General features: G+C 40.5%; 1 protein-coding gene across 2 annotated transcripts in view; it reads right to left on the reverse strand.

The window, feature by feature from the left end:
• Positions 1–8,145: 8,145 nt before the first annotated feature.
• The window catches only part of LOC311245765 (uncharacterized protein), an 83,065-nt gene continuing 75,592 nt past the window's right edge, over positions 8,146–15,618 (reverse strand). For both annotated transcript variants that reach the window (XM_084335742.1, XM_084335743.1), the window contains exon 5: positions 8,146–9,739. In XM_084335742.1, the coding sequence (XP_084191868.1) occupies positions 9,249–9,739 (491 nt within the window). In that variant the 3' untranslated portion in view covers positions 8,146–9,248. The remainder of the gene's footprint in view (positions 9,740–15,618) is intronic.

A 15,618-nucleotide genomic window follows, 5' to 3' on the forward strand; every position in this document is an offset into this window, starting at 1 on the left:
TTCAATTAACTTTCAATGCAATTAATGAAACATTTGATTTCAAACCAAATATAGAAAAACCTTCACTATCTAATCCAATAAAAAATGAGAATGGATGATCTATCATCAGCAAGTAAATAACATTTTCTGTTATAATTTTGATAATTTGAGCAAAACTCCATTGATGTACACAATAATGACAAAATAGTTAAAGTCACTTCTGCAACAGGTTGCTCTGCAATTCCCATACACCACGAGCAGTTAGATGACACAACAAACACTGAAAAGGTAATTTCATGTAAGACTAGAAACATGTTTTTAAGACAATATTTGTGACATTACTCTCAAAGAAAGGTGTCCATATAAAAATAATGGAGCATTTTCCTCTCTAGTCTGTGCACCACAGTTTTCTTCAGTTTCTTCACAAATCAGTTAGAACACAAGTACAATCGTATGAGACATAATGGGGAGATTATGTGAAATGGGACACCCTTATGAGCTATGTGGAGCTTGAGAATAGGATCCCTGATACTAAACAGATAGTATTTCAAATATAAGTTTACTAACACTGTGTCTAGTTTTAAAAACATGCATACAGTAACATTTATAACCTACAAAACAAGACTAACCTAAGACCCTAAAAAGTACTACTACTACTAAGTACTACAATTTAAAACAACAGTACCATTTAAGTGGATTTCAGAGTAGAGTAACTCATTCATATGTCCCCATGTTGAAGGTATTCAAGCTAGAACATATTTTTGTAGCAACTGTTGCCTTAAGTTCTTTTTGAAAACAGACAAAGATGATGACATTTGTATAGTGTTATCAAGCTCATTCCACACCTGAGGACCTCTGCGAGCCACACTAAAGCTTGTACATTTGAGTGTCTTACCCTTTATGAGTTGTTTCTTTTCTAGTCTTACAGTATGTGCATGCGAGGGAAGGTACGTCAGAATCAGGTCACAAAGTCTGTAGTTGGTGGGTGACCCCATACTGAGGTCAGGCAATTCCTGTAATCTTAGTATTTAAACCACTAGACCAACATGTTTACATCATACCAATGACATATTGTCCAGGAGTATCCATACCATCTCATTCCTCTGAGGGATACAAATCCAGCTGCTGTTATACAAATAATTTCTAATATAAACATGCAGGTCAGTTAATAGGTTTCACTTTCAAAGAATATTCTTTTCCAGGTGAATTTTCTTGTGTCTTTTCAAAAGATCACCACGTGTCCTGGATTCCTGAAGCTTGTTGTGCACTGGTCACACGGATAGGGTCTTTCTTATGTGAATTCTCTGGTGACGTTTTAAATCACTCAGACCTCTGAAGCTATTTCCACACTCACCACAGGTGTAAGGTCTTTCTCCTGTGTGAGTATGCCGATGGTATTTCAAGTGTCCTGGATCCCTAAAGCTCTTCCCACACTGGTCACACTTGTAGGGTTTTTCTCCTGTGTGAGTTCTCTGATGACATCTCAACTGACTTTGATCCCTGTAGCTTGTTCCACACTCCTCACAGTTATAGGGTTTTTCTCCTGTGTGAATTCTCTGGTGAATTTGCAGACTAGCCAGCTGATTACATCTCTTTCCACACTGGTCACAAGCATAGGGTTTCTCACCCGTGTGAATGAGCTGGTGCCTTTTCACAGCCCTCTTTGAACTGAAGCTTTTTCCACACTGGTCACAGCTGGGACCTTTTCCTTCATCCAAGTCTCTTTGTTTCTTCCCAGGCACGACAGGAAGCAGGAGGCTATCTGGATGGAGAAGAGTGTCAGAGAAAAATATAATTGAGCTTTAGTTACTATGCAAGAGGTGCTAGGTAGTAACACATTGTAGTCCAGAGTTCTCCACTGTGCTTAGAGTTAGTTTCATGCACCAGTTCAGAGCTACATTCAAAATGTATTTCATTTATTCTGTAAAGTCCAGACTAAACAGTATCTGGAGCAATATAATAGAATAAATAAGAACTAAACTGATCGCCTGCAAGCAAGCATCCTACTCCCACTATACACCAACATTAACAAGTGTTGCAAACAGAGACATCAGATGTGACGTCAATTAAATGATTTGGCCAAATTCCACAGAGAGGCAAGATGCTGCTTGAGCACCATAACGTTTTTATTAAATGTTTTACTTTATGTACAATAGTTTGTTTCCTGTAACTGTTTTAACTGTACAATACAGAGCATTACTGTATGTCTTTTTCTTTACTGTAACGATTACAGTAAACTTCAAATAATCAAATATCGTTTTATTTTTGTCTTTCATAAAACACCAGCACTATACTGCAGGTCACAGGGGTTATGAGGAAATTAACATTGCATAGTCTCTTTTGGTAACAAGTATTTTGTGTTTGACCGCATTATTTGATAATGGCCGTTTTATTTTAAAATGCACCAATAATTAAACTTCAACAATGAACATATCCACTGTTGATACACTTTAGCATGAAATATAATACAATTTGGTTCAGCTGTTCAATTAATTGTTTTAAATATCTAATGTTCTGGTGCTGTGATAAACATTTGCATATACTATTCTCTGATTTGACACTGGTATTTTTATTTTGCATGGCATATTACATTTTGAATCCAAATTTAGCAGTATAGCATTCTGTGTTAAGAGTTCTGCACATTGAAACTATGATGTGCAAAATGAGTCAAAGCAATCGTAAAAACTGTAATAGGTTTGACTTTCAAAGAATATTATTTTCCAGGTGAATTTTCTTGTGTCTTTTCAAATGATCTAAGCTACTAAATCTCTTATCACACAGGTCACAATGGTGTGGCTTTTCTCCTGTGTGGACATGCTGGTGTTGCTTACGGATTTCATTTATCCTAAAACTCTTGCACAAAAAGTGGGGCCTCTCCTGTGTGAATGAGCTGGTGATTTGTCAAGGCTCCTAATTGACTGAAGCTCTTCCCGCCCTGGTCACAGTGGTAGGGTTTCTCTCCTGTGTGAATGTATAGTCGATTTTCTATGACCTGTACTTAAATAAGAATCAAATGAAAATGTAGAATAAGGAGACAGCAGACCGGATCAGATTGGTAGATGCTTCCACGGTGGAGGAATAGTTTAATTGGTTCAGCAGCATGAATCAAACATCAAAACCCTTCCTACCATTTTCTTCAAATATCATCTACTTTTATAAGCCTATCCTAGCATCACATGACTATGTTGCAATCAAGTAGATGTGCCCAAGTGTGAGTGTGCTTTGTGGGTGTATGTGAGTGTATGTACGTGTGTGTGTGTAATATGTGTGTGAGTTTATGTGTGTGTGTTTTACCAAATTGATAGGCCTATTTTTGCCAACTCCCTAACATTCCTATCTGTTAGGGCGTTTTCTCATTAGGAACGGTTGCCTCTGTTTCGTTCCATTCCGTCCTCTGGAACGATAGTCCCCACTGGCCAGCTTCCTCACTACCAATCTCGTTTCGTCCCCAAGCACACTTGAGGGAGCAACACCCCAATACAGTAGGTGGCGGTATGCACCATAGTTGGTTTGCTATAGCTGGCGCTTCAACCCATCTTTGGTCTCAGATAAAGCATTTCGGGATCAAATGAGATAGAATGAGACGTGCTTTACCGGCAACGCTTCTCTCTCATCTCTCCCTTTCACAGACACACATTCGCCCAACTTACGTCGCATACACGCACATACACGCATGCACACACACACCCAGAGACGGAGCGGCGTGTTATGTTTGGAGGAAGAGAGAAGCGTGAGAGAAAGGGAAGAGAGTTTAGCGAGTTTAAACGCAGATGACGCAACAATAAATGCTCCCTGCACCCTGATGTATGTCTCTCTCTCTCTCTACACAGCACCTTAAGGTGGTATTGAGAGTGCACATTATAGATATAATGTGCCCTCTCAATACCACCTTAACACATTGACTGCCACGCTATTTTCCCATCTTTGTACTTAGTGTGCCAGCGCTGTAAAGTATAGGGAATTTCACTGTGCGTTGTGGTGTTTGCAGGGCTATATCTATATTCTATATTATAGCTATAGAGACAATACTATGGCTCATTTGACATTAACAATCCATCGTTCAACATGTGAAAAATAATACATTTGTTCATGTATACGTTTGCGTGTTATACCGTGGTGAATATTGTATAGTTTCAGAGTGATCCTGGCTAATTCCTGAAAACGGTGCTATGGAGCAATACGTGAATTTTGCTAAAAGTGTTGGCATTGCTCACCTGTACACGCTACTATTTCCAATTCAAAGATATATAATAGGTATTATGTTTTCATCATAATATGCTTTGATCCCCAGTAACGGCATTCATTTTGAATACTACATAAGTTGATCGGCCGGATCGATATGAAATCATTGTAGGATCAAGGTGGAATTTATGTTATATAGTCCTTACCTTTACTAGGAGGTATCCCAAAAATAATATTCCAATTGTCTGATCGCGATTTCCAGTATTGGTGTCCATTGGGTCCTCGACATAATCTGGCACAACACATGCATCGAGGGGCATTGGACGCGTTTCAATGTGACCGGGGGAACCGCTAGACTTGCCTGGAGGAAAATACTGTGCCCTGAGGGAATTAGATGTAACACCCAGTGTGAAAAAAGGTTTCAAAGGGTGGGCGATACTGCCACCTAGCAGGATGCGGCTGGTATTGCACTTTTGGGATTTCAGAATGATTTCCTATGGTAACACCGAGGTCTGTGATGATATAATGAATAAAAAAATCGAATAAAAGAAAAAACTACCAAAACCAGGGAAATCTCTGGTCTGGCACTCAACGCATGGCGAGTTAACCCGAGAAATCTCGGGTCTGGCAGTCAATGTGTTAAGCCAGGTGCTGTGTAGAGAGAGAGAGAGAGAGAGAGAGAGAGAGAGAGAGAGAGAGAGAGAGAGAGAGAGAGAGAGAGATAAGCTGAATTAAAAACACAGCTTCCCTCGGAGCAGGTTTACAGACTCAATCCCAAACGGACCTAAATAATATTTTTATTGAAGTATGAATACAACTCTGTTCTGGGCAAGCAGGTTAGCACCCTCCTCCTTAAAACTCAGACAGAAGCACTTGTTACAGCAAGCCTCTTCCGTGTTTTGGTACCACAGTTGTGCTCACATTTGCAATCGTTCCGTGCTGTTCCGTGCCCAGGGATGCTGATTCGCTCCCCAAACCACCTTTTCAAGTGGTCCCGATTATCCGTCCCCGGGGACTGAATGTAGCGTTCTCATTACACTACTTTTGGGGCAATCGTGCTCGGATTCGGCCCCGGATGCCTAGTGAGAAAGCCTCCTTATTCTCATCTGTTATTCTCATCTAAACTTCTGTGTGCGTATGGTACTTTAGCTGACAATTGTGTTGTAATCCTGGATATTGCCTAATTTGGCTTTTTCCACAACCTTTCTCCATCCTCTCCTGTCCAGGCCCATCTCAAGTTATTCTCACAGACGTTCTTTTTTTTTATACATTTTATTATTAAAAAGGGGTGCAGATACAGTAGATGCATTTCATCAAATAATAATTTCTTATTTCATCAAAATTTCACAAGAAATGCTTACATGAAATCATATTGCTACACTCTATAAGTACCCCACCCATCACTCCTGCTCCCCAATTCCACGCCATCCTGAATATCCCCCAGGCTACATGAATAACAAAAGAAGAAAATAAAGACAATTGAGGATCGGTAGAAGAACTATACCCAACAGCAGACCACCCAAACACCAACCACCACAGCACATGAGCAGCAGACTGCGACGGCAGAACAAGCCATAACACAGCAAAAAAAAACGAAAGCACATCAATCCCCTGCAACCCCATTGTAGCCTCCCTTAATCCTCCACTAAGAAGTATCTTATATTTATTCCCACTCTTCAGCCTCCCTAAGTGTACTCCATCTATCCCTAAACACTTCTAGACTGTCATTACCTTGTACCAATCACCCCTCTATTATGCTGTGATGCCTTACCTGCCTTTTGAATATCTCCAACTGCAATTCATGAATAAAGTGTGCTTTAAAAATTAACCTTTTTCCCAAAAGAATAATCATTTACAAAAGGAAGATTATATTTCTTTAACCCTTTCACTACCACACTACCAAACGGTTAACCCTTTCACTGCGACAATACGGAAGGTTAACCCTTTCACTGCCACGCGACAGTCTGTAGTGTGATAGTAAAGGGTTAACCTTCTGTGTGGTAGTGAAAGGGTTAAGTCACCCAACAGTACAGTCTGTAAAACAATATAGCAACTGATATTGCAATTCAATAACCAGTTTTGCACACCATTCCAAAAACTACCCAAGGACCCAAAAAAGGTGTGGCAAATCTTCTGTCTCTTCCACACAAAATCTACACTGATTTGTCCGTTCAATGCCCCAGATCCTTAACATCCTCCTTGTTGCCAAAGTTCTGTACAGTATTTTCAGCTGGAAGACTCGCATATAGGTGTCTATAGTTATTTCATATATATTATTGTATATCAAATGCCAAGGAAGTGGTACATCAACAAGTTCTTCCCATTTTTGTTGTATCTTATACGGCTGATGAAATATACCCTTGGTCTTTAGTAGGGCTGACCCCGATTAGTCGAATGGAGCCATAGTTGCCTGCAACCTCTTAGTCAAATGCAAAAAAAAGAAAAAAAAAGAACGCTGACGCTAATGGCACACATACCAGCGAGGCTAACTGCCTAAGAAAACAGGCACAGAGGCACTGAAAGAGGATTTCACCCATCTAATGAACACACTAGACTAGACAAATATCAAGATGTATCCATCAGTGGACCAATTGCATGCTTTCGCAGAGGACAAGGAGTCTTCAGCCAACTCCTTCAGACATTAACACATTGAGTGCCAACGACGAGATTAGTCGTGCTAACTCGCCACGCGTTGAGTGCCAATGATGAGTTTTCTCGTCGTTTAATCGTTATTTCTTTTATTAGCGATATCCATTCATTTTTCATCCATCCAGCCTGACGTTATCATTGTGAATGGGTCTGAGCTCAAAAAGGGCAAATACCGCCGCCTATCGTCTCCCGGATGGTAATGCACATCATTGGATTGGATTGGGTGGGCATGTGCATCAGAAATAAGTCCGGCCCGAGGTTTTCCCATCTCTGGCAAGCAGTATCGTGTTATCACATTCACTGGCGAGGCTCGGAGCAGCGTCGATTATGTGTTTTGGTGCTATAACGTTGGATCAATAAACACGATCAATATTTGGAATGGCAATCAGGAATTTGATTAATCTTTTTGCAGAACATCTGATAAGGTAAGGACTCTATTTTACCAGTATTGGGTTAATCTGATGTTTTTTTCTCAGCCATCGCAGCATGTCTGTGTGTGTGTGTGTGTGTGTGTGTATGTATGACGTTAGCGCTGACCAGGTCATGGATAATATATTTTTCAGCCCGCTAGCGTGCATAAGTACACATATACTATCGATAATCTAGCGTTTATTTGAAAATGATTCATAAATCAGCCAAAAAATGACAACGTGTTTTGTGTATTCCACTAAAGAGCTATTATCGCGGAATTTCTCTGGAATTACTAGAACTCTCCAAAACTATACTCGTATTCAAAACGGTATAAAGCGGAAATGTACCAATGAAAAACCAATCCGTTTCGTACATGTTGACTGCAAGCAAGTCATTGATAAGCGAGGGGTGTTTTAGACCCATAGCCATAATTTAAGATATAGTTTAAGCCTTCGCAAATTTCCCCGACCTCCCATTGACTTCAGTGCTGGCACTCTAGCCCATATATGGTCAAAGGGGCGTGGCACTCAATGTGTTAAAGGGGAACTATTTTACTATTTCTTTCACTATTTGGGCACTTTTACACAATTCCTGTGAGTCTATGGAACACCTCTGTAATATATATATTTTTTTTTATTCATTGTTTTGTATTTCTAATCAAGTCCTCAAAAACAGCATTTTTCTACCTCAAGATCTCGAGCTGTTTTGAGCCTGGGCTCCTAAACCACTGCGGAGCGTCGTCTTCGCCTGAACATTAACATGCAGCAGTGACTATATGACATCACATATAGGCACATTTTCAAACGACTCAGTTCAGTGAGGGTGAATATTGTGAGAGGAGAATTGGAAGAATGCGCCAATATGAGAATTTTGAGACATAGATCATATTAATATAAGTTCACATAGCTAGGAAACAATGCTAAACACTCAAAAAGGCCATTTATAAGATAGTTCCCCTTTAAGCACCCCCCACAGCCCAAGTGGACCGACCGTTTCACAATGAGGGGCGGGCGGAGTTACTGTTCAATGCCATCGTTGTATAGAACTGGCTCGCCTGAGTATTTAAACCCCGCCTGCCCAGCTCAGATCGGCTCCTAAAACACAACAGCCCATTTACAATGAGATGCAATAGCTCTGCCTGGCAGTAGAGGGCGGTGTTGACCGTCTGCCAGCTCAGATAGGCTCTGAAGGGTATACCAGAGGCTGCAGCTATGAATTATGAATAGATATAGCGAATAAACGAAATAACGATTCCAAAAACGAGTTAACTCGTGTCTGGCGCTCAACGCATGGCGGGCAATAACGAGTTAACTAGTTTTTGGCGCAGATTGTGTTAATATACTTGAATTAAACCATAAGATATGTTGAGCTATCTCATCTACTTTGTCTGGAGGGTGATACTGGAATTGTAGCCAACTTTGTAAGGATTCACTTAAAAATGGTGACAGTTCAAAGTGCCTTTGTTTTGTAAACCATTGAAAGTGGATACTATCAAGCTGCAAAAAGGCCATCCTTAAACATGGGATGAGCGCGCTTAAGTAGCTTACTACAGAACCAATCGGGGTTCGAACAGAACTTTCCAATTAGTGATGATTTCAGAGAGAGATTTAACATTTTTATATTTTATAGTTGTACACCTCCAAGTTCATATTCATTGTAAAGATAAGCTTGTTTAATTTGATCTCACAGACGTTCTTACCATGTAAGCTATACAAAACTGACACGGCTGGTAAATATGAGTGTTATGCAAAATGAAGCATGTCTTGTTCTTTCTTCTTAGCCAAATACAGATGTGTCTTTCTGTTTAATTACTCAAAACAGGTTTTATCCAGCCGTAACATGCTTGAGTTACATTCTGGAACCTTCGAAAATGTCCTTTGAGACCCTTATGTGTTATAAGGACCAGAGACATATAGTGTGTGTGAAGTATTTTACATAGGATTTTGGTATTTATGAGCCTTTTGCTACCACAAATGCGGCTGTGATTTTCCAAGTGCCCTGGATTCCTGAAGCTCGTTGTGCACTGGTCACACGGGTAGGGTCTTTTTCGTGTGAATTCTCTGGTGACGTTTTAAATGACTCAGACTTCTGAAGCTATTTCCACACTCATCACAGGTGTAAGGTTTCTCTCCTGTGTGAATATGCGAATGGTATTTCAAGTGTCCTGGATCCCCAAAGCTCTTCCCACACTGGTCACACTGGTAGGGTTTTTCTCCTGTGTGAGTTCTCTGATGACATCTCAACTGACTCGGATCCCTGTAGCTTGTTCCACACATCTCACAGTTATAGGGTTTTTCTCCTGTGTGAATTCTCTGGTGAATTTGCAGACTAGCCAGCTGATTACATCTCTTTCCACACTGGTCACAAGCATATGGTTTCTCTCCTGTGTGAATGAGCTGGTGCCTTTTGACAGCCTTCTTTGAACTGAAGCTTTTCCCACACTGATCACAGCTGGGACCTTTTCCTTCATCCAAGTCTCTTTGTTTCTTCCTAGGCACGACAGGAAGCAGGAGGCTATCTGGATGGAGAAGAGTGTCAGAGAAAAATATAAATTAGCTTTAGTTACTATGCAAGAGGTGGTAGGTTTTATAGTAACACATTGTAGTCCAGAGTTCTCCACAGTGCGTAGAGTTAGTTTCATGCACCAGTTCAGAACTAAATTCACAATTTATTTAATTTATTCTGTAAAGTCCAGACTAAACAGTATCTGGAGCAATATAATAGAATAAATAAGAACTAAACCGATCGCCGCGGATATAGCTACTGTATAGTGTAATATACTGTATTAATATGCCATATACTGTCTTCTCTATGATATTAAATATTGTTGGTTTGATGTATTCCTATTGCTAAATGAAATAAATGCGTGGAGCAACGGCTTAGTGAGGCAGCCTCAGCACACGAGCGCACACACGTACTGTGTACGTGCAAAATTTATCATTCCAGCAAAGTAGGCTTCTATTATTCTAATGACTTGTTTTATTAGGTATTATAGTAGTAAGTCCTACTGTAGAACATGACATAATTTAGCATGACATCTCATTTAGTAATGTCAATACTGAATGACTGCATGATTGGCTCTTGACAAACACGCAGTCGTTCAGTATTGACATTACTATATGAGATGTCATGCTAATGTCATGCCAATATATATTTCAGTTAGTTAGATAGTAAATTATATTGACCTATTTGTTTACACTGCTTGTGTTGTTTTTACTACCTGTACCCCCCCCCCCTTCCCCCATGCTGCTATGATGCCTGAATTTCCCCAAGGGGATCAATAAAGGAATATCTTATCTTATCTTATCACTTTGATATGACAGACATCCGTGGAATTAAATAATTATAATGATAATAAATACGACATTATTTGTATCATTAAGAATTATGTTTTACATTTATAGTCATGACTCAATGAACCATGTCAGAAAATAAATAAATAAGAACTAAACCCGATCGCTTCGGATATAGCTATAGTGGAATAGACTATTAATATTCCATATACCGTCTTGTTATTATGATATAATTTATTGTTTTATTTATTTATCACATTGCTTGCGCACATCTAAGAGCCAGTGTAGAAACGGCTTGATTGTATGTTACTATTGTACTTACATTTGCACTCTGGTTGGAGCCAAACTTATTTTCGTTGTATTATACGTGCTGTATGATGACAATACATTTTAATCTAATTTAATCTAATTTTGAGAGATTATAAAAAAAATTATTATTATCATTTGGAGTCGCAAATCGCTGTTGCGCTACGGAGCATGCGTGTGTCTGTACAGTATACAGTATCAGCTATTCGTTCATCTATTCTTAGTCTATTCCACTATATCATGCGATTGGGTTATTAAGATGCAGCAGGTGAGGCAGACGGTTAGTGAAGATACTGTACATAAGGAGCGCGCACACATGTGTGTGTGTGTAATGCTGATTCCTCATTCAGTCATGACTATAAATGCAAAACGTAATTGTCGTATTTATTATCATTATAATTATTTAATTCCGATGATGTCTGTAGAATCGACTTGAACGCAATCACCAACTATTTAGCCCAAATGAAGCCTTTTACCAGTGCATTGTGCATTGTATGTTACTATTGCACTTTACTATTACATTAGCACTCTGGTTGGATGTTGTATTGTATGTGACTTCCTGCTTCTGCTCTGCAAGCTGCTTTTTACTGTCTCCATGTTATTCTGCCCATCGCTACCTTAATGATTTATTATAGCCCTTTCAACTCTAAATACTCTGTACGTTAACTCCCAGTTCCTATGGTACTTCTCCAGAACTGTGAATTTATTTATTAAGATTTATGACAGCAGTGCATCGTCGAAAGGACGAGTAGCAGGATCTCTCCGTGGGAGGATTAGCGAGATGAAGAAGTCTCCGTCTTATCAGCTAAACACAAAGGACTGTGTCAAGCACCTGGAGAGAGGATTGCACTGCTGAAGGTGAGGATATTTCATAAAGACCCCAGTTGTGAAGCGACCAGAGAAGGACAACAAGGCCCACCATCACCAGCTAAGTACCTAGCTTAGCTTTAGTTTAGCCTAGCCTGAAGAGACCGGAAATAAGGCAAGATGCCGGGACTCGACTCTCCGACAGAATGTGCTAGTTGCCTGAGGATGGGTACGAGGATTGTAGAGCTGGAGGCTCGGGTTTCTACCCTGTACAAAATTCAACAGGATGAGCGACTCATTGACTCTATGATTGACTCTATGGTTGATGCTGCTACAACTAGTATAGCCACCGATACTGTGGCTGAGAACGACCCCTGGCCCAGGCTAGGAGAAGATCCCTGGCCTGCAGGCTAGGAGCTAAACCAAAGCAGTGGACTACTGTCGGGGCTAGAAAGAGGAATAAACTAACCAGGAACACGTCTCGTATTACCTCACCCCCAGCTCCGCTAGGAAATAGTTTCAATCTACTCTCGGAACTACACATATCAACACCTAAAGCAAAGAGACTTAGAAGCATGGTTAACGATGCTAGCGAAGCTAACAACAAGCATACCGGAGCTTACGCTAATGACAAGGCACCAAAGGAACGTCGTGTTAGCCGGCAACAAAGATACGAGGATAGCTATCAGAGCTACTAGCGAAACGCAGAGACTAGCAGAGCTAACGGAGCTACTCTGCGCCGAGACGACGAGGAGTTGCTATCGAAACGGCTAGCAAACACTACATAGCCTGAGATAGCGGCTAACAGTGAAGAGACTTCTGCGCCGAAGAGCGCCACAGGATTGTCATGGTAGCCAACGCCAAAGGTACGAGGCTAGCGCTAGCAGGACGGCTATTGAGACGGCTAATGGGATGGCTAGCGAGACGGCTAGCACGGCTATTGCAACAAGGCCACAGGACTGTTGTGAGAGCCGACAGACAAACTGCCCCAGAACTGTTGGAAAGAATTCTAACTTCACACAGAAAACAGACTGCATCTTGATTGGAGATTCCACAACAAGGTATGTGGAAATGGCAAACACAGAAAACCTATGTCTAGACAATACATGGGTCAAGGAGTTATCTGAAATACTTCCAACACTCATCGGACCAGCCAGAACAAAAATTGTCATTCACTCTGGATCTTTTGACATCCTGCGAAAGAAAACAGGCACAGAAACACTGAACGAGGATTTCACCCGTTTAATGAACACACTAGACAAATATCAAGATGTATCCATCAGTGGACCAATTGCATGCTTTCGCAGAGGACAAGAAGCCTTTAGTCGATGACATACATTTCAATTCATGGCTAGAATCTGCCTGTCATGTACACAGACTGAAATTCATTGACAATTTTAATGTTTTCTGGAGTAATCCCGAATGCTTTCAAGGAAATGGTTTTTTCCCAAATCGCCTCGGATCGAGGCCGCTTGCAGAGAACATATGTCATGCCTTAGTGACCTCCAAGGACATCAAACTCATACAAGCACGAGAGATAATCACGAAGGACACACTCACCGCGAGGAATGGCACAAGATGTTCCAACCCCCAGGGCCACCGGAAAACTCGTCTGATCAAATGTCCCCAAAAGAGCTCATCAAATCAGCCGATCATGCACTAGAAGAGATGGGTACCCTGCTATCACCAAAAAAAGCATTAAATGAATAGTACAAACACCATGCCATCTCTCAAAATATACCGGTAATATTAACCAGCCAATGGCATGGAAAAAACTATACAAGCCATACACCATAAAATATGTGTACACCTGCTGTTAATCTCAAAGCTATCAAGGTCCAGCTAAAGCAGATCTCCTCTCATGACATAGAACAAGTCCAACAAATTAAATTAGCCCTCCTAAATGTCAGATCACTGAACAATAAAAATATTTTAGTAAATGATCTGATTAAAGATAATAAGTTAGACTGCATCTGCTTAGTAGAGACATGGCTCAATAACGACACAGCTACATCAATAATGATAGAGACCTGCCCACCAGATTATAGTTTTTTATCAAATACCCAGAAAAAAACAGAAGAGGAGGAGGGGTTGCAGCAATTTTCTCCTCAAAACTCTTGTTTAAAATCACAGATCTAGGTGAGTTCATATCGATGGAATATCTTGCCATTGAACTCAAAACCGAATCAACCATAATCATCACAATATACCGCCCGCCTAGACACTCACCAATATTTATACAGGAGTTCTCTGAACTGATTTCACTGTGTTACCAGATACGATAAGGTGATCCTAAATGGAGACTTGAACATTCATTTTAATAAGAAAACAGACTCCAAAACTATAGAGCTAAAAAATCTACTGGATAGCTTTTATTTAACACAGCATATAACAAATGCAACCCACCGGCTTGGAAATACATTAGACTTAGTCATAACAACAACTGGGCTAAGCATAAAACAGTTCTCAATAACTGAATTACTTCTCTTCGACCATCACTGTATATTCTTTGATGCTCAAATAACCCTTACTAAAACAAAAAAATAAATCATAGTTCAAAAGAGGCTCCTAAACGACAAGGCTGAATCAAAGTTCATTAATCTTATCAGACTACATGAATCACACAATCATGACAGCTCTCTAAATGAAATGGTAGAAAATCTCAATGATGCACTGTCATCTGTATTATATTCTGTCGCCCCACTAAAAACTAAAGAAGAAAACCAGAGCCTCCCCCTGGTTGAACTATAATGCGGTCAACAAAGAAAAAAATAAATGTCATGCAGCTGAGCGAAAATGGAGTAAAACAAAAAACACTATTTGCTGTGATACAAAGATGCTTTAACTGCCTATAATAAAACCGTCCGCTTAGCAAGGAAAGACTACTTCTCTAAAATCATTAGAGAAAACGCTGGAAACTCCAGAATCCTTTTTTCCACTTTTAGCTGTTTCACTGGGTGTCCCCCAGGGGTCAGTATTGGGTCCCCTCCTATTCACCATCTATCTCCTTCCCCTGGGCACAATCCTCCGTCACCATGGGGTCCACTTCCACTGCTATGCAGACGACACACAGGTCTACATCTCCTCCAAACCCACCACTGCCCTTCCCCCACCTCCCTCACCACCTGCCTTGAGGACACCAGGAGCTGGATGAGCAGAAACTTCCTGAAGTTAAATGGCAGCAAAACTGAGGCCCTGCTCATCGGCTCCAAATCCACCCTCACCAAATCATAAAACACCCCAGTTCCAAACATCACCATTGACGGCTTCCCTGTACCCTTCTCCCCCACCTCTGTAATATCTCCAGACTCCGCCCATCCCTGTCCCAATCAAACACGGAAACCCTGGTCCACTCATTCGTCACATACCGGATCGACTATTGTAACGCTCTCCTCACCGGCCTTCCCACCAAACTCCTCAACAGACTACAACATCCAAAACTCTGCTGCCAGGATCATCACCTGCACCAACTCATCTGACCACATCACCCCGTCCTCATTCAATTACACTGGCTCCCTGTGCACTACCGGATAAAAAACCTCCTACTCACCTTCACACGTATTTTAATTTTTTTCTTTTTCTTTTGCTAATTAAATAAATGTATTTATTATTTAAATGCCTTTATTTCATGTTCGACGCAGACGGTAGGCTATATATAGCACATTTTGTTATTAATCTTATTAAACTGTATAGATGCTTCACCAATCACCTTCTCAGCCGCTACTGTCTATGTCACCAACATCTTTATTTAATCACACTTTCATCATTAAGCAGGTAACCATCAATCTTGGTATCCAAGCTGATAAAATCACTCCATTAATAGAAAGAGCAGGAGCTAAGTCTTTTCAGCCATCTTTTCCTGAGCATTATTAGCAGTGAAGTGTAGAAGAGAGGAGACGGAATGCGATGGTTGATCTTCACAATATAATAATGTTTTTATTGTGAATAGCGGATCACTCAGTTGCTCATATAACAAAAAGGGTGAGACCCA

The sequence above is a fragment of the Notolepis coatsorum genome (genome assembly GCF_963971535.1).
Source record: "Notolepis coatsorum genome assembly, chromosome: 19".
NCBI classification, from domain to species: domain Eukaryota; kingdom Metazoa; phylum Chordata; class Actinopteri; order Aulopiformes; family Paralepididae; genus Notolepis; species Notolepis coatsorum.